This window comes from Ornithorhynchus anatinus, chromosome 11 (assembly GCF_004115215.2).
Source record: "Ornithorhynchus anatinus isolate Pmale09 chromosome 11, mOrnAna1.pri.v4, whole genome shotgun sequence".
In the NCBI taxonomy this organism is placed as follows: Eukaryota; Metazoa; Chordata; class Mammalia; order Monotremata; family Ornithorhynchidae; genus Ornithorhynchus; species Ornithorhynchus anatinus.
This window is the reverse complement of record NC_041738.1, coordinates 33,910,099-33,936,722: the sequence shown is the minus strand read 5'-3', so window position 1 is coordinate 33,936,722 and position 26,624 is coordinate 33,910,099. Positions and strand designations below refer to the sequence as shown.

The window sequence follows — 26,624 nt, the reverse complement described above, 5'->3', positions numbered from 1 at the left end:
CTTTGACGTCAATTAGAAAACCCCTAGGCAAAATGAAATATTTCCTGATTTGAAAAACTGGGTCCTTAGGCACCAAACCAGTCATGGAGTACAGAAATGTAGACTCTGTCAGTTGGACGTTAGCCTATTCATGCCCCTTCCTCTAGGCAGGGCAGTATCACCCCACATTAATGAGGTTCTCTCCTAATATAAAGAACCACCCAAAGCGGGGGACTCCACCTCCTCCCTCCCTCCCAAGCCCCCCGATATCCTGGGAGACTCCCTCACCTTACAGGAACGGACAATGATGATGCCAGAGTTCTTGTAGTTCTTTTTCTTCTTTTGCTTTTTGGGGTTAATGCATTCTAGCTCCAGCTGAAACCAAACCAGGAGAGAAGAATAATCAGAGACCCCCGAAGTGTGTGTTGTTGGGGAGTTAGGGGGAGAAGAGGGGAGTCCAACCTACTTCAGGACGGAGAATGTGAGCCCATAAACTGCTTCTCTCCCTGAACATTCCCCTGTCTTGCTCTGCGTTCACTCCCACAGCCAACTAGGGGTGAACTCCAAAAGGAAGCTGGGTGGATGGCTTCCCCCTGGGAAAATGCTGGGGTCAGTTTTATTCCCAGAAGTTTGGGCTTGGGACATAGGTCTTGGATAAGATCCCATTGAGGACATCAACTCCCCATAAGTCAAAATGTCCTCTGCCTCTAAGGCCCTCAATTCCCCTGGCCCATTTTACCAAAGCCATGAGATCCATGAGAGCTTCTTGCCACTGGTGCCCCTGGTCCCCCCAGAAACACTGGGGATCAGGGGCATGGCCTGCATCCCCTGACCATCTGGTGTGGACACATGAAAGGGACTTCCCAGCAAAGTCATCACCCCTTGGGCCTGCCTCTTCCCACACTCACTCCAGACTCTCTGACTAGGCGGGCTGTGGTCAGTCTCTCTTCGGCTTAGAACGAAGATGCCCTGATTCTGGCCAGGACCCAGCCTCCTGAAGACTTATGAAAAGTCATGACTTAGTGGATAGAGCCTGGGCCTTGGAGTCAGAAGGATCTGGGTTCTAATTCCGGCTCCATCACATGTCTGCTGTGTGACCTTGGGCAAGTCACTTAACTTCCCTGTGCCTCCATTACCTCATCTGTAAAAGGGGGATAAGAGTGTGAGCCCCATGTCGGTCAGGGACTGTGTCTGATCTGATAAACTTCTATCTACCCCAGTGCTTAGAAAAGTGCTTGGCAAATAGTAAACACTTACAAGGTACCATTATTATTATTATTATTTTTAAAGTCCCATTAGAATCATTAATCTCTGATGCCTCCCACTGGATCCCTTCCAGAGACAACCCCTCCCTCTCCCTTGCCTGGACCAGATCTGAGAGAGGCAGAGCAGGGGTGATTCATGCAAGATTACCTCAATAATCAATAATCAAAGCCTGAAATAGGCTTTGGTCTCACTGATACTCTTAGGGCCCAACTGCTTGAAGAATCCAAATAGCTGAAGTCAAAATGTCTTTTGTTGGCCTGAATTATCCAGATACTTGGAATGCCAAGTTACCATCTACCACTGTAGGGTGTCGGCAGTCGGATAATAATAATAATAATGACATTCGTTAAGTGCTTACTAAGTGCCAAGCACTGTACTAAGTGCTAGGGTGGATACAAGCTAATCGGGAAGGACAGTTCAGTTCCTGTCCCATGTGGAGCTCCCAATCTCGATCTCCATTTTACAGATGAGGTATCTGAGGCCCAGAGAAGTGAAGTGACTTGCCCAGTGTCACACAGCAGACAAGTGATGGAGCCGGGATTAGAGCTCATGACCTTCTGACTCCCAGGCCCGTGATCTATCCGCTATGCCATGCTGCTTCCCAGCTGGGGTGTGGCTGAGGCAGCAAGGTGCATGGGTGAATTGTACCTGGGTTGTTAGAGCCACAGAGCCCTGCGTGGGAGAGATGGCTTCCGGGCTTTACCACCCACAGCCCACGAGGCCACGGTCCCGGGACCAGGGAGAGTCACCCACACGGAGTTCTGCCATTTTGGGAAGCAGGATCTCCAAGGCCGTTGAGCCCTGGAAGATGACTGCCTCATCTTACTGCTGCGTGGCTGGGAATCCACTGAAGCTCAGTGCTTCCTTTTCCTGAATGGCCTTCATTACATATAAATGCCATCTAAATATCCATAATTTATTTATTTATGCTACTGTAAGTCTCCCCCTATAGAGGGCCAAATCTCCGATCGTGGTTTGGATGGGAGAAAGCTATGTGTGAATTCTCCCTCCAGAGCCACTCCCAAAGGCCTAGCATTGCCCAGCTAGCAGAGAGAGTTTTCATTTGTATATATCTACAGTCCTATTTATATCAATGCCTGTTTACTTGTTTCAGTGTCTGTCTTCCCCCTTCTAGACGGTAAGCCCGGTGTGGGCAGGGACTGACTCTCTTTATTGCTGAATTGTACTTTCCAAGCACTTAGTACAGTGCTCTGCACACAGCAAGTGCTCAATAAATACAATTGAATGAATGAATTGAATTCCACCCAGAAGCATTCTCCCGTAGTCCCCTGAGCTCTTACCGCCAGGCCATCTTGGGCTTCACACATCTTCTCCACGGAGGTCTGGAACTCACCAATGAAATCATGGCCACCGTCATTGTCGTAGTCATAGCACATGACCTGGGAGACAAGGAAAAGGCGGGCTGGGTCAGATGGGCCTTCTTACCTCCATCCACATTGATTCCTGCACTGACAGTGTCCATAGCAGGTGCTATACTTGCTCTATCCTTGGCCCAGCTTTGTCACACCTCTCCACGTCTAATCCCTCAAGGGACGAGGAGTGTTCTTGAGGGGGTAGAGGACGCAGGTCCTCCCTACATCACCATCCCCTTTCCGTGCCCAAGTGGGTGGGAATGTAAAGGACTAACAATATTTTGAATTTGGCACAGAGTTTTATTTCCCCCAAACATTTTCTCCTCAAACGTCTCTATGGATTTGGGAAAGAGGAGGGAGATGGGTATTATTACCCTCATTTTAGAGGTGGGGAAATGGAGACTTAGAGAGGCTATGTTAGGTCACCCAGAAGTCAATGGCAGAGTTGGGGATTAGAACCCAGGCCTCTTGACTCCCATATCCACCCTCTTTCCTCTAGATCGGGCTACCTTCCCGGAGGAGGGTCGGGCCATGGGTGCAGAAGTGACCAGGCAGAGTCCTGCTCATCTGTTATAATAACTGTGGTATTTGTTAAGTGGTTACTAAATTCCAAGCACCATATTCAGTGTTTGGGTAGATATGAGATGATCAGCTCAGATATAGGCCCTACACCAGTCTAAGTGGGAGGGAGAACATTCTCAGATGAGGAAGGCAAGTAGCAGGCAAGTGGCAGAGCCAGAACTGGAACCCAAGTCTTCTAACTCCCAGAGGATGCACTCAACTTCCTAACCTTGGGAAGAAACAGCTCTGCTTCATCATTTCCAACTCTTGAATCCCCTGATGTGGAGGCCAGCCCACCCACTGCCATCAGGACACCCGCTCCCACCCGCTCCATGGACACCCAGAGCTTCTTGGGGAGGGTTCTCTGGGATCTTGGGGAAGAGCCAGAGCTTGACAACTAGGAGGCTTTGGTGCTTCAATCTGGTCCAACCCTCAAGGGAACCGTGGAGGCAGCTGAGAGGAGTGGCAGGTCCAAGAGCTGGGGGCCTGGGTTTCTCCCGAGGTGTGCCTTGTGGAAGGGAAGCCCTGGAGTCTCATCTTGGTGCCCCCCATTCCGAAACACCCCTGAGCCTGAGGCAAGATCCGAGTGCCCAGCCCAAGGAGCCACTGCCTGAGAGAGGGGGTGGGGGGGTCAGCAGAGGCTGCAATTGTGTTACCTGTATGGGTTTCTGTACATCTCCATCGCACAGTGACACCAGCGGCACAGTGAATGGCTTCCACACAGGGTCTAAGGTATATTTAATCACCTGCGGAAAGAGGGAGGAGCAGGCCCACATATCAGACAAACCCTGGAGAGAGCAGGCAACAAACCAGGGGAGCGCGGCCGAGGCGAAGGCCGGCCGGCCACCTTTGGCAAAGCAGACTGGTCATTTTCCTAAACTGGATCCGACCAGCCTGTATCCTGGTGAAGGGGGAGGAGGTGAAGGGGTACTCACTGAGGAGAAAAGTCCAGTGGCTAGGGGCGTTGGAAGCCAACTGTTGGCTAATGTGATCGGAACCAACACATGAGAGCCTCTCTTAGTTCTGAAGATTCATCGTTGCAGGGACCGCGTCTCACCATTGAGGGGCAAACCAAACTGATAGGCGGCCACAGGAATGGCAACCGTGTCCTGCCGGGAGCTGCCACAGGCCCTTCTTTCTCTCTCCCCCCACAAGGTAGCCTCGGGCAAAGGGCCAACAGGTCTCGGCTGCCACTGAGGATGCCCCTAGGGGAGTTGTGACAGGAAGGAGGGCTTCTGCATGCTTTGCTGAGTTACAGGCAATCTATGCTGTTAGAACTACCATCTGGGAGTGAGTCTGCTACGAGAAGGGTGGGATCCATCTCTCATCCTGGCAGGAGAGGGGTGGGAGGATCCACCTTGTCCCCTCGCTTTGTTTCAAACTGGAAACAAGAGCCTGGATGAGCTAGGTCTGAGAAACAGCAAATGGGCTGGACTACTGCTGCTGCCTCTTTTACCACCCCAACTGTCCCCCTCTACCCTCAGGAGGGCTCGTTCTAGAGCTGGGAAGGGGAAGGAGGGAGGGGACCCCTACCTGGATCATGGCTGGGCAAGGATTCCACGTTAATTTCTGATTTCCCCAGCCTACCAACCCAGAAGCCACCTCAGCACCCCTTGGCATATGGGGTCATTTCCTTTTTTTTTTTTAATGGTACTTGTTAAGCCTATGTGCCAGGCACTGTACTAAGCATCGGGTAGATACAAGCTAATAAAATCGGATACAGTCCATGTCCCACATAGAGCTCATAGTCTTAATCCCCATTTGACAGATGAGGTAACTGAGGCACAGAGGATAGTAATAATAATGGTGTTTGTGAAGTCCTTATTATATTCCAGGCCCTGTTCTAAGTGTTGGGGTAGATACAAGCTAATTGGCTTGGACACAGTCCCTGCCCCTCATTGGACTCACAGTATTAATCCCCATTTTACGGATAGATAACTGAGGCTCCGAGAAGTGAGGTGACTTGCTCATGGTCACATAGCAGAAAAGTGAAGGAGTCAAGATTAGAGCCCAGGTCCTTCTGACAACCAGGCCTGTGCTCTATCCACTAGGCTATGCTCCTTCCCTGCTTTCCTCACTCAGGGGTCATTTTTATATATACTCTTCCTCAACTATATTTGCTCATTTAGGGCAATTCTCTCCCCGCTAGTACTCAACTCTGTTGATACTGCTCAATGAGGGCTCTTGGCCTGATGAGACATTTTGCCACCTCATAAATGTGCTCAGTGAAGGGCTGAGGCCACAGTGCTGCTTTCAGAGCCTAAAAGAAAGGGTGCGTGGAGGAAGGGAGGAAACGGTGCAAGGGTGGAATATGACCAAAGCTGCAGGTGGTCAGATGTGAGCCGCTGCTTTCTACACCCATCAAAGATCACAATGGAGAAAATGGGCTTAACCTGCACCAGGAGGGATTCAGGTGTAATCAGTGTATTTTTCTGTACAGGAGTGTACCACATCCGCGTGTCCTGGGAGAGTAGGGGGTCTGGGAGGACACTGTCTGATGAGTCAATCATATTTATTAATAATAACTGTGGTATTTGTTAAGCACTTTCTGTGTGCCAGGCATTGCCCTAAGCACTGGGGCAGATACAAGCAAATCGGATTGGACGCAGTCTCTGTCCCTCATGGGGCTCACAGTCTCGAGTGCTTACTGTGTGCAGAGTCCTGTACTGTTTGGGAGAGTACAATATAACTGAGTTGGTAGACATGTTCCCTGCCCACAAGGAGTTTACAGTCTAGACTGACAGAAGGGATGGGATGTGTTGGGAGACAAAAAACTGCCTGTGCTCCTGGGCTAGGTTTGGCACCTGGGCAAGGAAGTTTGGGGATTTCTTTAAAAGAAGTTCAGGGTCATTATTGTAAAGCCACCAGCCTCCAATAGTTGGACATGGAATGCGTCTGTTATTGTCATATTGTAATCTCCCAAGCACTTAGCACACTGTAAGTGCTTAATAAATATGACTGAATGAATGAATGGTCTCCTCCCCTCAGGAGGGAACAGGAGATCTCATGGGAGAGGATGGTAGAACCCCTGGGTGGGGAAGAGAGAGCCCCTGAGATTGGGTGGCCTTCACCACTGCCCACGCTCTGGGCTGGCTAGTGATGGACCAAATGAAAACAATCAGAAGGTCTAACTCCACTCATTATTCTCCAGGTGCAAGCAGGGGTCACTCCATCAGGAGATTCTGGGGAGTCAATCCGTCTCATGTAATGACACTGACCCCAGCTGCGGGCACTTGCACCGGCCTGGCTGAGCTATTTTTGATGATGGATCTGAAGTCCACTCTGGAACAGGCTTCCTCTACCATTTGGTCCCCTACCCGCCCAGAATTATTCTCTTCATTTATTTAAATGAATAAATTTGTGTTAAAAATCAGCTCAGAATGTTTCACACCCTCCACCTTACCTCACTGTGGGGCTGGAATGTGCCACTGGGATGAACCTGGGGGGCGGAGACTCAGCCCGGCCTCAGACCCACCCACCCAACAAGTCGGCCTGGCTCACCTCTGTCCTGTGGACCAGCATCCATTTCCCGTCGTCGCCCGGCTTATAGAACTCTAAGAATGGGTCAGACTTCCCGAAGAGGTCCTGGGGGAGAGAGGATCCAGTCACAGATGAAACTGGAAATCAGTAACCCTCAACACACATGGTTCAGCAAACAATCAATCAAGTGTATTTACTGAGCTCTTACTGTGTGCAGAACACTGTACTCAGCGCTTGGGGGAGTACAGTATAACAGAACTGGTAGACATATTTCCTGCCCACAATGAACTTATGGCAAGAAGATTTATAACGGGGATGAGGGTGGAGAAGAGGTCTCAGCCCCTCAGATCCAATACCCTTCATGCTGAGAGGGCAGAGAAAGTTCTGGGGCATCAGAATCCAGTTTCAGTCACCATGCTGGGGAAGGAAGAAACTGGGGGAAATGAGCCAATCTCTGCTCCACAAGGTCCCCTGGCATTCAGCTGGGCCCTCCCCCTTCCAACCCACTCTGAGCTGGGAGGCAGAATGCCGGGGTTCCCTTCCTGCTGGGCTGTGTACATGCTGTGGGACCCAGGGCAGGTTATTTAAAGCACCTGTGACTCTTTGACCACCTTTCCCAGGCCTCCTTCCCAGACGGACATGCGTGAGGAGATGTGAAGAGAGCTGTGTGAAAGCACCAGAGCCAAGGTGTGATCTTGCCCCTGGGACACTGGCTGAAGGAGGAGTTGGCAGGGAGGCAGAAGGTCACACTCTGTGATCCTCTCACACTTTCCTAACTGCAAAGTTTTACCCAGTCCACCGTTCTCAGATGTCAGTTTTCCGGCTCCAGGCCAGCTGAGGGAAGAGCTCGGAATGTCAACCACCCTCCCGACTGGCCTTGGCAGACCCCCAGGACACACACGGGACACAGGAAGGCCTAGATGCCGCCCTGCCCCATGCTCGCCCTGACCAGATCGAAGAGGACAATTACACCTCTGTGGCCTGGGTGACCCAGATGTGCCTCTTCCATAAAAACCTGAGAACATACATCAGGTACCAGAACTGAGGCACAGAGAAGTGAAGTGGATTACCCAAGGTCGTACAGCAGACAAGAAGAGGAGCCAAGATTAGAATCCACGACCTCTGACTCCCAAACCCGTGCTCTTGCCACTAGGCCACACTGCTTCTCATTGGATTGGAGAAGAGATTAGATTGGAGAGGAACTTCCCTGTCCCCTTCCTAGGTTTATGGACAGAGACTGCAGGGAGGTGCTTGAAACCTAAGTGCTGGAAACGCAGCATGGAACAAGTATCAACATCACATCATGAAGAGGGTTGTCAAGAGCCCCCTAATGGACTCCTACCCTCTGGACTCTAAGCAGCCAACCGGTCAACCGGCCAGCCAGTCCACCTCTGTTCCAGTGGCCTTTTAATGGGGGTGTGTGTGTGTGAGATGATTACAGTTTCCCGGGGCACCAGGGGTGGAGACGCAGGAGGGAGATGGGGGCAGGTGCCCAGCCTAAAAGTCATCACAGCAAATGGGAACGAGTTGGAAAGGCCTGGGGAGTTAAGAAGTTGTCACCCGTCACCACCCAGCCCTCGAAATTGCCTGCTGAAGGGTTGCCTGAAAAACTTCTCTCGCTTTCCCTCACTTGGAAAACAACAATTATCTTAACTTGTGGCTTGTTCCAACAAGTTCTCATTAACAAGATCTGGAGAAGCAGTATTGCCTAGTGGACAGAGCACAGGCCTGGGGGTCAGAGGACCTGTGTTCTAATCCCCATTCTGCCAATTGGTTCCTGGGTGTCCTTGGGCAAGTCACTTAACTTCTCCTTGTCTCAGTTTCCTCAGCTGTAAAATGGGGATTAAGACTACCAGCCTGATTTGGGACAGGGATTGTGTCCAACCTGATTATCTTATATCTACCCCAGTGTTTGGTACAGTGCCCGGTACACAGCAAGCACTCAACAGATACCGTTAGGATAAAAAAAGGAGGAAGAAGAACATAAGGGGCCAGGGAGTACCTCAGTAAGACCTGGCTTTGATGGGATGATCTAAAAAGGAATCACCCAACATGTCCATACCTTCTTGTCCAGCTTCCTTCCAGCCATGCTCAGTGTAATGACGCGGTTATCTGAGAGTTCTTGGGCCGTGATCTGAAAAAGAATAAGGAGTTGGAGTAGAGTGTTACAGAAGGAAAAGTAGGCTCAAGATCACCTTTTCCCACCCCAAAGACCCCAGCGAAAACAATCCGGGGTCAACTAGGTGAGGAGAACAGCAGAAAAAGCAGACCCAGGACTTGTGGGAATAACAGCCATGGCTAGAAAGAGCTCAACCTGACCAATAGAAACTAGGAAATATTGGCAATATAGATTCCTGAGCAAGTAGTGGCAGTCACTGTATTTCTTGAATGCCTACCGAGTGTGATGCGCTGTACTGAGCACTTGAAAAAGGACAACAGAAACAAAAGCCATGTTTCCTGACTTCAAGGAGCTTCTAATCTAATGGGGGATTCTTCCAATCTAATGGGAGATGGGGAGGCAAATGGGGGCAGACTCTGGAGGCCATGTTGATAAGAATTTGCAACCAAAATGCAAATACTTCAGCATCGAAGACAGGCTCACTCCCTGAGTTTGAAGCACAGGCAACCGGAAACTCCCCAGTGCTTTTTGAATGAGAAATTTTGTGACCCTTGACCAAAGTTCACAAGAAGTTGCTGCACTGCAAACCTAGAGATCTTGAAGAATAGGACTCCTCCCCGACTCCATTCAAGTTGCCCTCCCAAAGGCAGGGGAATGGACTTGGTGACCCTGGAGGACCCTTATGGCCCTAGGGCTCTTTGCAATTTCTAGAATGTTATGTGATCCCTGCAGCCTTTAAAGGGGTGCAGGACACATTTATGCACGTATTGTGCCCCTGACTGAATAGAATGGTACTAATTTCCCAGGGAAAGTCCAACACCCCACTGTGGGATCAGCAGTATGGCAACAGCCACCGTGGGTGTATTTCCTCCTCTCATTCTCTCCACCCCTCTATGAAGAGACATTCACCCAGGACAAAAATAACTTTTTTCCAGCTCTTTCTCCTTCCCAAAGTGATTGGACTCTATGGTGGGGTCGGGAGACAGCCAATGATAGAAACACAGAGTCACGGAAATTGTGTAGAAAGGATCCAGATGGAGTAAAGAAACAAAATGGGATCAGCTAGAGGACGCCCTAATGGGATTTCCTATCCCACTCTTGTCTCTTGGGAGAAACAGAAATGGAACTGCCTCCCCTTTCTGGGGCAGAGGTTTTTCAGACCCGTGTTTTCTGAAGAGGAAAAATCACCATCTCTCAACTGGCCACCTGAATGAAGGGGAGCAGGAGCATAGATCATATACTGAGTGTATATTTGAGTGTGTGAATGTGTGTGTGTGTGCACACGTGTGTCCTCCATTCTGGAAGATGACGATTGACAGTGGGATAATAACATGTGAACCTGTGACTGATTAACTCAAGGCAGAACTGACATTCCTTTCTGCACTCCTTGCATGGAAAGATGTTTCCAAGGATGTAAGCTCACTGTAGGCAGGGAACTTGTCTACCAACTCTCTTATATTGTCCTGTCCCAAGCACTTAGGATGGTGTTCTGTACATGATAAGCATTCGATAAATACCAGTGATTGACTGATTGCTTTGCACGTAGTAAGCACTCAATAAATACCACTGATTGATTGATTGGACCAAGACCCTTGAGCTGGATCAGATTATTCCCCAAGATTTCAGACTGGGGCAAGACTTCACAGTACAGAGAGAGACCCATGTGACATCACTGAGAGAGGGTTGAGGGCAGAGAAGAAGAGATGAGTGTTGGCCACTGCCCAAATTCCCCACTCTCTGGATCAGGGAATTTTCCAATCTTGCACCTGCACTGGCACAGTACTAGGTGCTTGGGAGAGTACAATACAGTAGACTTGGTAGACAAAATCCCTGCCCACAATGAGCATACAGTCTAGAGGAGTCTAGTCTTGAAAGAATGGACTGTGTAAATATGGGTTATTTTGAGTCAGTGAGTGCTATTTTTCCTTCCAGCTACTGGATTTATAACATTTCTCATTCAGAAAATGCTCCCAACTGTGGGGAACTTCACAGCAGTGGAGTCCCGGGGTCCAGATTAGAACTCCATCACTCATTCAGCTCACTGACCGCGGCCCACCCTAAACACCCCAGTCCTCCTCCTGTCCGATCTTAATCAGGGAGGCCCAGAAGCCGGGGACCGGGAGAGGGGTGCGCCCGAGGGGAACCAAGGCCGAAGAGGACTCGGGACTCCTGGGTCCCCGTTGCTCTCGACCACTTCCCAGACATTCAAGCACTGCACTGGCCTGATCACTCCCCTCTATTCCCAGAGCGGACTCCCTGACAGGGAGGGCAGGACTTTGGCATAGGAACTGTGGAATCGTGGTCCCTTCGCTGAAGGCTTTGAACTCAGTTGCCATGGTATCCCAGCTGGTTGCCTTGGAGAGCATGAGGCGGTCATAAATGGAGGATTAGTGCTTCAAATAGGAACTCAGGAGCAGCCCTGGACATCAAGCTCCTAAGCCTCAGTGAGCCTGATTTTCTAGCTAGTCTCCCAAATCTCGGAGGCTTGACGTTTCCCACCTCCTTTTCTCCGAGGGGCCTGAGGCTCTAAGTGGGCAAGGAGAGCCCTGGGGGCAGCTCATGTGGACTCACCAATCCAGCTTCGCAGAGAGTGGGCCTGGATAACTGAAATCCATAAATAATCCCAAACTTTCATTGTAGCCTCTTTATCTTTGGCCCTCTGCACCGCTCCCCACTCTGAGGGAAGTACCAGCCGGTGAGCAGGAGGAAGGGAGGAAGAGGCACAGTCAAAGTCCACAAACCATCGTTAGCCTGGGTGTGTTTTGGTGTATGCACGTGTGCATGTATTTATATGAACATGTACTCCCACTCCCTCTCTTTTCCCACTCCCTTTCCCGCCGCTCTTACTTGCTCCTTCATTCATCCTCCCCACAGCACATATGTGTATATCATATATCTGTAACTTATCTATTTATATTACTGTCTGTCTCCCCCTCTACACTATGAGCTCGTTGTGGGCAGGAATGGGTGTTTGTTGTTATAATGTACTCTCCCAAGTGCTTAGTATAGTGCTTTGCACAGGATAAGTGCTCAATAAATGATTGAATTAATGAATAAATCGGGGGGGGTCCCCCTGCTACTTTTCCAGGGCTCCCTCCCACCGTGGTCCCCTCAGTAACAGCTGTGGCTCTTCGGTATGGAACAGTCAGCAGCTGCAGCAGCCACAGCCACCCTGAAGCTGGAAGCCTGTGAGCTCTGGAGAGTAATTCCTCAGCAGCCAGGTGCTACCTTCCCCAAAGTGCCCCTCCCCGCCTGCCTGGACAATTCCAATCAAACTCCTTTCTCCAGCCCCTGCCCTGCCCCAGGGCCTGAGGGTTGCAGAGGCCAAGGCAGCTCAACACAGAGGTAGAACAAAGAGGCCTGCACCCAGGGTCCCCTGTCCATCTCTCTCTAAACAACGGGGACCCAATCCGAGACCGGAAAGCGGCCAGAGTGCCCGAGCTTCTCCCCCAGGGCCCAGCCCTCCACGCCCTTCTTGCTGGTATTCCACTGGGCACAGCTGCCTCCTGCTGAGAGCCAGGTGGGAAGGAAGGCGGGAAAAATCCCAATGACCAGGAGAATCCAGCCAGTTTGGATTCCCTCCTCTGACTGTGGAACTCCCCTGACACCCCTCCTCCAGCCCCTGCTGCTCGTCCCATGTGCCCCATTTCTGCCATTGGCCTTACTGGCTTAGGTGAAGATAGGAAGGCATGGCCTCCCTCAGACTGAACCCACCCACCGCTTAGCTGGGGGGCCTCGATACCCAGAAATGAGGACGATGATGACAATGAGGATCCGATTCAGCCTCCCAACGGAAGATGAGATACTGGCCTTCCACAGATACTCCTTTCACAGTGAAAGCTCATTGTGGGCAGGGAATGTGTCTGTTTATTGTTCTATTGACCTCTCTCAAGCACTTAGTACAGTGCTTTTCACACAATAAGAGCTCAACAAATATTTCAGAATCAATGTCAGCAAGCTGGCTTCCTCAGGCACACAGGGGCCCAAGGTTGGGCACATCCCGGGGTGTGGCTGGCAGGGGGGTGGATCAGGAGTTCAGTGTGTGGGCCGGGGGCAGGGGGTGGGGAAAGAGCCCCCGTGAGCCCACCCCCAACCCTTGACTCTCCCCTGACCCCAGCAGGGCACGAGGGAATGAGGTGGGATGGGGGGAATGAAGGAAAGAGGTTTGACCCCAGGTTTGGTCCGCACGCTTCTACTACAAGTCAGTGAGTGTCTCCCTCCATGGATTCACCTCATGTCTTTATTTCTCCACCTCAGATACGGAGATCAGGAGACACCAGGGATGGTGTCAGATTGGGATTCGAACTGAAAAGCAACACACAGCCACTCCCCTGAAGCTCTGATGAAGGAAGAGAGGCTCCCTTGGGGAGCAAGGGTTTGGCTAGAGCATCTTCCCTTCTCCCTTCTGTTTTTTAGGGCATTTTTAAAAATACTTCTAAATATATCCACAATGGGAATGCCATCATCTCCGGGAGCCTGCGGAGCCGTGAGGGTCCGTTGCTAAGAGACCTGTTGCTAAGTTGTAAGTTCTGTCCTTTTTACTCCCAACAAAACCGCTGATTATCAGCTGGGTAATCAGTCCATTGATCTGGGGCTTGTACGTTGGGCAGAAGGAGAGAGGGAAGAAAACACAAAAAAGCAGAGCGAGAGAGAGGAATCTGCTGCACTCCCGTGCGGACCCGAGGCACGGGACATACCGTAATTGTTCCCTTTCCGGCCGGTTTCTCGTTCACCAAAACCAGGGGCCGTGTGATCTTCTTACTCGAGACGATCTGAGGGGGTGGTAGAAGTCAGAAGAAAGGCAGAATAAGGCACCAGATCAGCCCAGTTACAGCCATTACCATCCCTCTAGACTGTAAGCTAGTTGTGGGCAGGGAAGGTGTTTGTTTAATGTTGTACTGTAATAATAATAATGTTGGCATTTGTTAAGCGCTTACTAGGTGCAGAGCACTGTTCTAAGCGCTGGGGGGAGATACAGGATCATCAGGTTGTCCCACGTGAGGCTCACAGTTAATCCCCATTTTACAGATGAGGTAACTGAGGCCCAGAGAAGTTAAGTGACTTGCCCACAGTCACACAGCTGACAAGTGGCAGAGCCGGGAGTCGAACCCATGACCTCTGAATCCGAAGCCCAAGCTCTTTCCACTGAGTACTGTACTCTCCCAAGTGCTCAGTACTGCACTCTCCACACAGTAAGCGCTCAATAAATACAATTGACTGACATTACTCATGGCCCATTGCTACGGTCGTTAACCCCTGTGGTCAATCATGAATGTTCTGAAAAATTTTGGAAGCCTTTGAAAAATCATCATCCTTAAATCAGCCATGAAAATAAGCTCAGGCCCCGTGGCCTGGTGGAGGTGGGAGAGACTTAAAGAGAAGCCACTGTATTTTTCACTTCGCCCTTCTCGGTTCGGTTTTCACGGGCAGGTGGAGACATGGCATGTGCCGCAGGCTGATCTCAATTGTGGGTCTGATTGGATGGGAACCTTAGAACTGTGCTCCAGCACTTAGAACAGTGCTTTACACATAGAAAGCGCTTAAAAAATACCATTAAAAAAAGCCCAAAAAACAGAAATTGGGTCTGGGAGGATGACTGGGGCGGGAGATTTCGGGCAATAACCAGGAGGGACCCAGGAAGACACACCACAGAGCACACTGAGTAGATTAAATCCTACTCTCTCCTACTTGGGCTGGGAGCCCCAAGTGGGACAGGGACCCTGTCCAACCTGATGATCTTGTGCCTACCCTAGAGCTTAGTACAGTGTTTTGTATATAGTAATTAATTAATATCATAATCATCATCCATCCCCAGGCTCCCCAGAGGGAGGCCCGGATTGTCTGACATCCTGTAACTGCCTAATCAGCCCTCCCCAAAATCGAGCCCAGGGACTTTTCCTTTCTGTATTTCTGTTCTTTTGCCATCATGTGCCTCCCTCTTTTGCATGGCTATTATTTTTGCTTTTGGGTCTGTCCTGCCTCTTCCATTAGACTGCTATCTCAGGAATTGACAGTTCGGTGCGGAAGTACGATCTACCTTTTAGCTTGAACACTCGGTTCTCTTACAATGCGAGGGTTACCTTCTCAACGTACCCCGCCTAGGGAAAACGCCCATTATTGTGGCACACTTGTCTTGCTGGAAGTCACGCATGTGCACCCGCTGTATCTATTGATGTTGCACTGCACGCTAGCCCGACAGACGTGTGTTGGTGGAAGACTGGTCCCTAATTCTCCAACAGTCCGTGGAGCGAAATAACGAGCTACTGGGGAACTGATTGTACTCTACTTGAATGCTATTGTTACCAATAAACCTGCTAAGACTGTGTATGCGGCAGCAGCATGGTCATTGGAAATGATGACAATGATTTGGCTGAACACTCCAAGTCTTTACTAATTTAAAATGTCAAATTTGCTGTTCTAGCCCTGGAACTTCCTTAGATGTAAATTAAGCATTGCCAGCATCCCCCTTCCACAGGGGACTGCTCTATCTGCCACTCGTCTGCTATGTGACCTTGGACAACTCATTTAACTTCCCTGGGCCTTGGTTTCTTCATCTGTACAATAGGGATTCAATACCTGTGGGGGTTTTTGTGGTATTTGTTAAACGCTGTTCTAGGCGCTGGGGTAGGTACAAGTCAGTTTGGTTCGACACCGTCCCTGTCCAGAGTTGGGGCTCAAAGTCTACATAGGAGAGATGAGGTATCCCATTTTACATTTGAGGAAACTGAAGAAGAGAGAAGTTAACTGACTTGCCCAAGATCACACGACAACCAATTGGCAGGGCCTGTTCTCCCTCCCCTTTAGACCGTGAGCCCTTTGTGGGTCAGGGACTGTTTCTGACCTGATTATTTTGTCCCTGCGCTTACTACAGTGCTTGGCACACAGTTGGCATTTTAAAAATACCCTTTATATTATTATTGTTGTTACTGCCTGTTGGGCTAAACTGTCAAAGCTCTAAGAAGAAATGGAAGGGAGGTGATGACTGGGGGTTTGGGGGGAGTGGGTGTTGGGGGAGAAGGGCATATGGACCAGCCATCCCTTTAAGAACTCCTTCAAGGCCAGATTTGCTCTGAATCGAGCTGATTCCCAGGGGGACCAGCGCAGCAGGAAAAAGCTTCCTCCTGAGTCACTGGGGTCAAGTAAAAAAACAGCATGGCTAGTGGATAGAGCACAGGCCTGGGAGTAAGAAGGACATGGGTTCTAATCACAGCTCCACCACTTGTCTGAGTGACCTTGGGAAAATCACTTAACTTCTCTTTGCCTCAGTTGTCCCATCTTAGACTCTGAGCCCTGGGGGGGAGAGGGGCTGGGCTCAACCCAATTATCTATTGTTTATTGTTGTATTGTGCATTCCCAAGCACTCAGTACAGTGTTCTGCACACAGTAAGTGCTCAATAAATAAGACTGAATGAATGAATGATCTTGTATCTACCCCAGTGCTTTGTACGGTGCCTGGTAGGTAGTAAATGTTTAACAGATAGCAAAATTATTATTACTGTTATGTGCTTAAAAAATACCATAAAAAGAAAAAAAGGGACATGGATTCTACTCCCAGCTCTGCCACTTATTTGCTGTGTGACCCTGACCAAGTCATTTCACTTCTCTGTTATTAATTTCCCTCATCTGTAAATTGGTGATTAAGATGGTGAGCCCCATGTGAGAGAGGGAGTGTGTTCAACCTATCTTGTATCTATCCCAGCACTCAGTACAGTGCCTGGCCCATAGTAAGCACTTAATACCTTAAAAGGAAAAGTGAAAAACCCAATCTGGACACCCTGGGCTCCACCCATTAGCACTGGGGTTTGGAGAGGGCTGATGGGGAGGGCACCAGTGGGTGGTGGGTGTGGGGGCAGGGAGAGGAGACCCCCTTCCCTGGATGCCTCAGGGGAGGACTTACCATGCCCAGGGTGCAGGACAGCTGGCCCAGGAAGTCATGCTCGTCCAGCTGCATGCTTGACTTGTCCTGATCAAACAGGGCGAACTTGAGCTTCTGGACCTCCTCGAAGTGGTAGTCGATGACAAACTTCTTGGAGAAGGCCGGGTTCAGGTTATTCACAGCTGTTTCCGTCCTATCGAACTGGGGCAAACAGATGCTTTGGGCAGCAAGTGGTCCTGGGAGCAGAAACTTTAGCCCACCCCTTCACCCCACCTCAGTCTTTTGCCATTTTAAATTCTCTGGCCCAACACCTACAGCCACGGTGGCCCCACTCACAGCAGGAGCCCACCTCCCACCCCACCCCACGCTGGCCAGGGTGGCTAGGCAGGGAGGCAGCAGGGCATCCATTCCAATTCTAGTCCCGTGTGCCCTGTGACCAAATGAGTCCATCCTCTCCTCCGGCCCTCCTTCGCCATCAGAAACTGAGGTAACTCCCGCTGATGGGGGGTTGGGGGGCGATGGCTGAGGCAGATGCGGAGGCAGAACCCTCATGGAGAGGGAGAGGCAAGAAGGGGCACAGGTGCCCACTTGACAGTGGGAGTAGGTTAGCATGGGCACAAGACAGCCTTCTGTGGCCCAATCTGGGGTCCTTGGGGTGAGGGAGAAGGTGGGATGTGAGGCTCCTCAGCAGAAGGCACGAGTGGCTGATGGTAAGCAGCTCTACAGACAGTTGGGAATAATTGAATTGATAGCAAACAGCTGTAAGCCCACCAGGGTAAGTGATAATTGAATCAATGGTGAACAGGTGTAAGCACAACATGATAAGGTGACCAATGGACTAACATGACCGGTAAGGATTCAGCAGGACTCCAAGCTGTCAAAGATCAGCAATTTTTTTTTTAAATATGGCATTTGTTTAGAGTTTACTCTGTGTCAAGCACCTTTCTAAGCCCGAAGTAGAAACAGATAAATTGGATCAGGGTCACTGGCTCACATCTTATCAATCAGTCCCATAGACCACTAAACCAAGAATCAGTAACCATGTTGATTTTTCCCTCCCTGTTTCCAGCAACTCGGTTGCCCAGTTACTCAACTGGGTTACTCCTCCTGCCTCCCATTTTACAGATGGAGAAATTGAGCCCAAGGAGATAGAGTCTTCTCTGACTTTACCTGGCAGGATGGCAGCAACGTCGAGACTGGAAACCCGGACTCCTTCCTTCTCTCCCTACGGTGTTCTCACCATGCCAAAAAATGTTCCTCAGAGTGGTTTCGAATCGGACTCCTGTGAGCAGCCCAACTGGAAAGATGCCTCAGCTAGGGGTCACAGAGGCGGAAGAGGGTGTCCTGCCATCAATGCCCGGGGCCCCAGGCCACCAAAACTTGGCAGTGTGGAATGTGACTGTGTTCCCATAAACCTGTGCTCTTAATCTTGCTGCTCACTTCGAGACAGGAGCACTCTGGTCATGGCTCCTGGGCTCTGCTGACAGCTGGCCCTTCCTTCCTCATCTGGGCCCGATTTAGTTCTGGCATGGAGACGGAGAAGAAAGATTCGAAATCTGAAATGCCCAAGGACAAGCAATAGCCACCATACCCGGGTGGCAAGGCTCTTCTGCTGGTCTGCTTCTCAGGATGGAGAAATTCAAATGAAGCTGCTTCCTCAGAGCCAAAGATAACATTGATAATAATAATTGTTGTGGTATATACTAAGTGCTTCTTACATGCCAAATGCTTTGCTAAGCACAGGGACAGCTACAAGATAAACAGAGAGGATGCGGTCTAGTGGAAAGTGCCTGGGACTCAAAGATCTGGGTTCTATTACTGGCTCTGCCACTTGCTTGCTGCGTGACCTGGGGCAAGTCACTTAACTTCTCTTTAGCTCAGTTTTCTCATCTTTAAAGTGCAGATTAAGACTGTGAGCCCCATATAAAATGGGGGTGAGAAATATGTTCTCCCTCCTACTTACACTGAAAGACCCATGTAGGACAAGGATTGAGTCCAGTGTGATTTGCTTAGGTCTTTCCCAGTTCTAAGTACAGTACTTGGCCCACACTAAGTCCTTAACTAAATATTAGTTATTATTACATAGTGTCTGCCCCATACAGGGATAACAATCTAAGAGGAGAGCAGTGAGATACACAAGATGGAAGTACAGGTTGAAGTTAGAGGACTGAAGTGTGTGGGCTCTGTTGAAGTAGGAGATCAGTGAAGAAAGGTAGGAGGGAGAGAGCTGACTGAGTACCTTAAAGCTGTTGTAAGGAGGTTCTGCTTGATGAAGAAGTAAACGGGCAACTATTGGAGGTTTTTGAGGAGTGGGGAGATTTGGACTGAGCAGTTTTTTTTGAAAAATATCTAGGGAAAAGAGTGAAATATGAACTAGAGAGGGGTGAGACAGAAGGCAAGAAGGTCAACAAGGAGGATGAAGTAGTCAAAGTGGCACATAATGATAATAATGATGGCATTCGTTAAGTGCTTACTATGTGCCAAGCACTGTTCTAAGCGCTGGGGTAGATACAAGGTAATCAGGTTGTCCCATGTGGGGCTCAGAGTCTTCATCCCCATTTTATAGATGAGGTAACTGAAGCACAGAAAAGTTAAGTGACTTGCCCAGAGTCACACAGCTGACAAGTGGTAGACCCGGGGTTAGAACCCACGACTTCTGACTCCCAGGCCCCTGTTCTTTCCACTAAGCCATAACACGGTAGCAGTCTGAATGGAGAGGAAGGGATAGATTCAAGAGATGATCCAGAGAGGGGAAACGACAGAGCATAAAGATATGTACACAAGGCCTGTTGGGCTGAGGATGGCACAAAAAACAAGTGTTAGGTAGTACGGATCCAAATACACAGGCAAGGCAGAAGGGAAGGCGTGTAGGGGAAATGAGAGCTTAGTCAAGGAGGGCCTCTTTGATTTGGTGACAGACTATGTGGCTTGAATCACAGAGATGAATTCAGGACAATGCTTGTGAGACAGGGAGCGTCGTGGTGTTGTCTACAGTGATGGGAAAGTCAGGAAGAGGACAGGATTTGGGTGGGAAGATGAGGCATTCTCTCTAATCCTGGCCTTTCCTTTCTTCCAAGCTCCTCCCCCAGGAAGCCGTCCTAGATTAACCCCAGACAAATCCAGGCCCTCATATAACCCTCTCTAAACAAAGCATTTCTGCTTTGATCGATTGATTTATGGTGACTTTTATTCCATTATATAGATAAGATCTGGTACAAGAAATTAGTGGGAGAGTCACTTCACACTATTGTGAGCCCTACGTGGGACAGGGACTGTGTCATATCTGCATATACCATATCTACCCCAGTGTTTAACAGTGCTGAGCCCAGAATAAGTGCTTAACAGGTGACCACAATGATTGAGGAAAGTCTATAAAGTCGGGGGGGGGGGGGGGGGGGGGGCAGCAGATGACTTAAATCTAAGTGCAAAGTAGCATATTTAGGAAAAATAATCCAATCTAAAACTGCAAGTTTTGGGGTCTGAGCTTTCAGATGGTATAAGAGGTAGTGTGGCCTAGAGGAAGCAACATGGCCTAGTGGAAAGAACACAGGCATGGGAGTCAAAGGACCTGGGTCCTAATCCCAGCTCTGTCTCAAACCTGTTGTGTGACCTTGGGCGAGTCATTTCACTTCTCTGTGCCTCAGTTACCTCATTTGCAAAATGGAGAGTCAATACCTGTGCTCCCTCCAACTCAGACTGTGAGCCCCAGGTGAGAGCTGATTATCTTGTTTCAACCCCAGTGCTTAGTACAGTGCTTGGGGTAAGTGCTTAACAAATATCACAATTACTATTATCATTATCCTTAGGCACGATCCCGGGAAGGAGGCTGGAAATCATCAACTGTTCCCTCAAATTATCGGTTCAATGTGAAGCAGCAGCCAGAGAGGACAGAACAATTGATGCTGGGCATGTCCAGGAAAGGGACAGAAAACAGACTCCAAGGGATATTTTGCCACACTAGGAAATGATGGCCCACCCACAACCATAGAGATGGAGCAGCTTCCTCAAGGGGAGGGAATCAGTAAATGAATGATATTTACTGAGTGCTTACAGTGTGCAGAGAGCACTGTACTAAGTGCTTGGGAGTGTACAATACGACAGAGTTAGTAGAGGTGTTCCTCTCCCACAGTGAAAAGATTAAGATTTAGAGATTAGGATTAGAGAAGCAAAGTAGCCTAGTGGATAGAGCACGGGCCTGAGAGTCAGAAGGACCTAGTTTTAATTCCAGCTCCACCACTTGTCTGCGGTGTGATCTTTGGCAAGTCACTTCACTTCTCTGTGCCTCAGTTACCTCATCCGTGAAATTGGGATTAAGCCTGCAAATCCCAGGTGAGATATGGATGGACTGTGTCCAACTTGATTATCTTGTATCTGCCCCATTCATTCAGTAGCATTTATTGAGTGCTTACTATGTGTAGAGCACTGTACTAAGCACTTGGAATGTACAATTCGGCAACAGAGAGAGACAATCCCTGCCCCAGTGCTTAGTACAGTGCCTGGCAAATAGTCAACGCTTAACAAATACTGTAAAACAACATAAAAAACTGACTCTGGTCTGGAAAGGGAGAAGGGACCGGCTTGAAGTTTACACAGCCATACAGGGTGAACCTGGAATCTTTGTTCACAAAATCCCACAGTCCTAGAACGAAGCCTAACCCACTGAAACCTGAAGGTGGGGGATTCCAAACTAAGCATAAGGAAACACTTCTTTGCCTAGGAAGCTGTGCCGGATGAAAATATCAGCCCACTCAAGAAGAGACTGGATACACTAATAAACAAGACATCCGTAATGGTTTATTAGAGAGAAAGTTAGGAGAGGAGGAAAAATGGAGTGGTTTAATGGTGTTACTTGGAGTCTGACATTAAAGAGGGCAACTGTCAAATGGTTCTTCTGAGCATCCTGTTGCCGCTCTCAGAGACAGATTACTGGGCTGGGTGGATCAATGGACTGATCCAGCGATGACGCTGCTGACAGTCAGTATTTACTGACCACTTATTGTGTGCAGAGCACTGTATTAAGCGCCTGAGAGAATACAATATAAGAATAGACGTATTCCCTGCTCACAATCACAGCTTACAGTTTAGAGGAGTCTTATACTCAGGTAAGGACTCCCTTTCTGAGGTGGGAAGGGCACTGGAAGTGCCCAGCCAGATTGGCCTCAATTCCCAGGGATCCCTTGATATTATCTAAAGTCCAGATGGAGACATCTTGGACAGAAACCCTTATGGTGCCAAGAGACCAGCAATTTTCCATTTCCACTGAAGACTACACGAGAGGAAACGGTTACATCATGAGGGGTTTGGGCTAGACCCAGGGAAGAAATTGTCAACAGTGCAGGCCACGGACACCGGAAAGTGAGCCCTGTGGAGCTTGTGGAGCCTTCTCTGTGGGCCTTACAAAGGAGAGCCTCATCTCTGTGAGACAAGGCCTGGCCCGAAAGCAGGGCCATGGACTAGGTGATCTCTCTGGCTGTCTGCCAGCGCTGGGGTTCTGGGATCCTGATGAAGGCAGAGGCCTCTCTGACTCTGGTACACATCGACTGAAACTGGAGGGGGGGAAGGGAGTAGAAAGAAGTTGGAGCTGATGAGAAAGGCCCCGGGCAGAGCTGGACTGTAACGGCCCCATTCCCCCGTGGAGCAACAGAGGCTGAGCGAGGGAGAGACCCACTGCCCAGCCCTTGGGCCACACAGGGCCACTCATTCATTCAATCTATTTATTGAGCGCTTACTGTATGCAAAGCACGGCACTAAGTTCTTGGGAGAGTACAGTATAACGATAAACAAATTCCAATGAGCTTATAAGACGCCCTGGTCCCGGCTGGGATTCTGAATAAGGAAGGAGATGGGGTGAGCTAGGAAATTGAGAATTCAGAGCTGCTCTCTAGGTTTCCTTTTGGAAACTAGCTGCCTCCATTCTGGCTGGAGAACCAGGACCTCCTCACCTTCCTGGGATGGAATAATGATAAGAATCATAATAATAGTATCTGTTAAGCATTTACTATGCGCCAGAAACTCTACTGAACACCGGGGTAGATACATGCAAACTGGGTTGGACACGGTCCATGTCTCACATGGAGCTCACAGTCTTAATCCCCATTTTACAGTTGAGGTAACTGAGGCACAGAAAAGCTAAGTGACTTGTCCGAGGTCACAGAGAAGACACGTGGTAGAGCTGGGATTAGAATCCAGGTCCTTCTGACTCCCAGGCCCATGCTCTATCCACTAGGCCACCCTGCTTCTCTAGTTAAGTGTCTTCCTTCCGGGAGGCAGAGGGATGGACCACGTGACCTCTGGAGGTCCTGTTCTTGAGATGCTTGGGATTCTTCCAGAGGAACACCCATTGCTGCCTCAATTCCAAAAGCTCCAGATCCAGCCTTTCCTCTCCATCCAAACCGCTATCGTGCTGGTACAAGCTCTCATAATATCTCGACTGGATTATTGTGTCAGCCTCCTCTCGGATCTGCCTTCCTCCCGTCTCTCCCAACTTCAGTCTATTCTTCATTCCGCTGCCTGGATCACCTTCCTACAGAAACACTCTGGGCATGTCACTCCTCTCGTCAAAACCCTTCAATGGATGCCTATCAACCTTCGCATGAAACAAAAACTCCTCACTCTTGGCTTCAAAGCTCTCCGTCATCTTGCCCCCTCCTACCTCACCTCCTTTCTCTCTTTCTACTGCCCACCCCGCACACTCCACTCCTCTGCCGCTCACCTCCTCATGGTCCCCCGTTCACGCCTAACCCGCCGTCGACCTCTGGCCCACATCCTACCGCTGTCCTGGAATGCCCTCCCTTCTCACCTCCGCCAAACTAACTCTCTTCCCCTTTTCAAAGCCTACTGAGAGCTCATCTCCTCCAGGAGGCCTTTCCAGACTGAGCCCCCGTTCCCTCTGCTCCCCTTCCTCTCCCCCCCACCCTCTGCTCTTCCTCCTTCATCTCTCCTCAGCACTGTGCTCATTTGTATATATTATTTATTACCCTATTTATTTTGTTAATGAGGTGTATATCTCCTTGATTCTATTTATCTTGATAATGTTGTCTTGTTTTTGTTTTATTCTGTTTCACTTTGCTGTGTCTCCCCCTTTTAGACTGTGAGCCCATCATTGGGCAGGAATTGTCTCTATCTGTTGCCGAATTGTATATTCCAAGCACTTAGTATAGTGCTCTGCACATAGTAAGCACTCAATAAATATTATTGAATGAATGAATGACTCCCAGCTCCCTTCCCTCAGATTTATCTACTCCAGATAATAATTATGGTATTTGTTAAGCACTTACTATGGGCCAAGCACTCTTCTAAGCACCAATGATGGGCAAACGTTTCCCTGGTACTTCGGCTCTTGCCAGGAGGATACTTCCAACCTCATCCTCCGGGAACTAAACCCCTCGCCGATCAGCCCACCCTCAAATTCAAACAGCCGGGGCCTAGATTCATTCATTCAAGACCTCCCTACTGGCCACCACAGGGTGAGCATGATCCCCCCCTCCACCCTCCCTCTCAGAGAACAATGTCTCCATTCATGCCACTCAGCCCAGCCAGGGGGATGGGCCAAAAGGAGACCATAAGGCAAAATAAAGCCACTTGTTCCTCTCACTCAGGCACAGACTTGTGGAGATGGTGTCTCTCACCCTGCTGGAGAGACAGTGCGGTTACGTCCCTGGAAACAGGGTGGGAAAAACCAACACGGCCAGTCCCGAAAATAGACTGTGACCCAGATTCCTGGGTTTGAGGCACCTTGGGGCCCAGAAATGGTTACCTGATGCTACTGTTCTTGTCTGTCTGTCTCCCCCGATTAGACTGTAAGCCCGTCAAACAGCAGGGACCGTCTCTATCTGTTGCCGACTTGTTCATTCCAAGCGCTTAGTACAGTGCTCCGCACATAGTAAGCGCTCAATAAATACTATTGAATGAATGAATGTTTCTGCAAACTCTTTGGGGGCTGGGGAATCCCAAGCACATCTCCCTCCAGATGTCCGCTTTTCTTCTGCCACTCTGCTTCCATGACCTTGGGTAAGTCACTTTACTTCTCTGTGCCTCAGTTACCTCCTCTGGAAAATGGGAATTGAGACTGTGAGCCCCATATAGGACAGGGACTGTGTCCAATCCGATCTGTTTGTATCCACCCCTGCTTAGTACAATGCCTGGCACATAGTAAAAACTTAACAAATATCTCAATTATTATTATGATTCCTGCCACTTTTCCTAAATTGGGTAATGGCGAGAGTGGGACTGATAGAGAGGGGGAAACATCCCTTCTCCTACACCCCTGTGGGTTCTCTTCTGCACCTTTCAACTGTCCACCTTTCTGCACCCTGCAGTCTCGTCTCAGCCAGGGCCAGCTTCAGCCACCCGGGCCACCCTTCTCCTCTTCTAAGGATGATGTGGGAAACCCTGGATCCTGGCCCTTTCCAGGAGGCCTCTCTGTTTCCCCATGCCGAGGCTGAAACCAAGCCCGAACGTTCAGTGCCTCCCCTTCTCTCCTGTCCCGCGGCCCAGGGACGGGGCCCACCGGTCGGCCGGAGGAAAGGGGGCAATCTCGGGAACTCACCTCTGACCACTTGCCGTTGCTCTCCGTGAACAAGACACAGAAGGGGTCGGACTTGGAGGTGACGTCCCTGTCCAGGAGGTTCTGGCCGCAGACAGAGAGCTCCACTTTGCAGACGCAGTACTGGGTCCCGATGGGCCCCGAGGAGGAGCCGGGACTCAGTGTGTATGCCATCGTCCCCGTGCCTGCTGACGGCAGCAGCAGCAGCTCCTGACAATCTGTGGGAGACACGAGGGTGGTTGAGGAAGGGTTAGGCCCAAGGAGGAGAAGCACAGTTGGGGAAGGCGTGGGACCCCAGAACAGAGCATGCTCCAGAGAGTTAGAATCTCGGTGGTGCAACCGAGGGCCCCCTAGATGATTCTGGGAGCCACACCTACAGGGGAGGGAACAGTTTGCCGGAAATATACACTTGTCTATAAAATTTCTACAGTTCGCATTCATGTTGCTGAGGACGCTATACTTGCTACCCTTCGAGGAGGTTGTCTCTTCTTGAGCTTTCTATCCTTTATTTATTAATTTGATTGATTTTCTGATATTTGTTAAGTACCTCCTATGTGCCAGGCACTGTACTAAGTGCCGGGATAGGTACTAGATAGGTTGGACACAGTCCTTGTCCCACATGGTGTTCACAGTCTTAATTTCCATTTTACAGATGAGGTAACGGAGGCACACAGAAGTGAAGTGGCTCGCTCAAGGTCACACAGCTGACAAGTGACAGAGCCAGGATTAGAACCAGGTCCTTCTGTCTTCTGCTCCTTTCATACACACACCTCGACCTACCCCAGGGACCTAGGGGAGGTGGGGCAGGGTGAGCGGGGTGGGTGGGTTAGAGCCCAGTGAAGACTGCGGCCCCTGAAACTTTTGCCTAGGTAGGTTCAACCCGCCCAAGACCTGGCCACCAACTCCCCTCCCAAAGTCATCTGCCCGACCCCCAGGCTAGTAGGGCCCGGGCAGGGCAACAGGGACCCAGGTGCTAGACCAGCATTTGGGGCAGTCACCAACAACACAAGCCACGGATGCCGGACAGTCGCACATGACATCCCATATGTTAACACCGGGGAACCCCTCAAACGAGACACACTGGGCTCTGCTCGCTCCAAGCTGTCCCTCCTTTGTTTATTTATGGTGACAAGTACTGTGTAGATTATGCTTGGATCATCTAGATTATAACAAAAATAATAATAATTGTGGCATTTAAATTCTTAATGTTCCAGGCACTGTATTAAACACTGGGTTGAATACAAGCAAATCAGGTTGGACAGAGTCCCTGGACCACATAAGGTTCCTAGTCTTAGTCCCCATTTTACAGTTGAGGTAACTGAGGCACAGAGAAGTGACTTGTCCAAGGACAGACAGCAGACAAGTGACAGTGCCGGGATTAAAAACCAGGACCTTCTCTCAGGCACGTACTCTATCCACTAGGCC

At 49.8% G+C, this 26,624-nt stretch overlaps 1 protein-coding gene across 2 annotated transcripts in view; it reads right to left on the bottom strand.

Annotated features, from left to right (window-relative positions):
* The window catches only part of CPNE2 (copine 2), a 96,561-nt gene that overhangs the window by 40,277 nt on the left and 29,660 nt on the right, over positions 1-26,624 (bottom strand). For both annotated transcript variants that reach the window (XM_029076170.2, XM_029076169.2), the window contains exons 2-9: positions 25,203-25,417; positions 16,676-16,855; positions 13,476-13,550; positions 8,722-8,793; positions 6,681-6,764; positions 3,836-3,925; positions 2,547-2,645; positions 268-354 (exon numbers count right to left, since the gene is read on the bottom strand). In XM_029076170.2, the coding sequence (XP_028932003.1) occupies positions 268-354; positions 2,547-2,645; positions 3,836-3,925; positions 6,681-6,764; positions 8,722-8,793; positions 13,476-13,550; positions 16,676-16,855; positions 25,203-25,373 (858 nt within the window). In that variant the 5' untranslated portion in view covers positions 25,374-25,417. The remainder of the gene's footprint in view (positions 1-267; positions 355-2,546; positions 2,646-3,835; positions 3,926-6,680; positions 6,765-8,721; positions 8,794-13,475; positions 13,551-16,675; positions 16,856-25,202; positions 25,418-26,624) is intronic.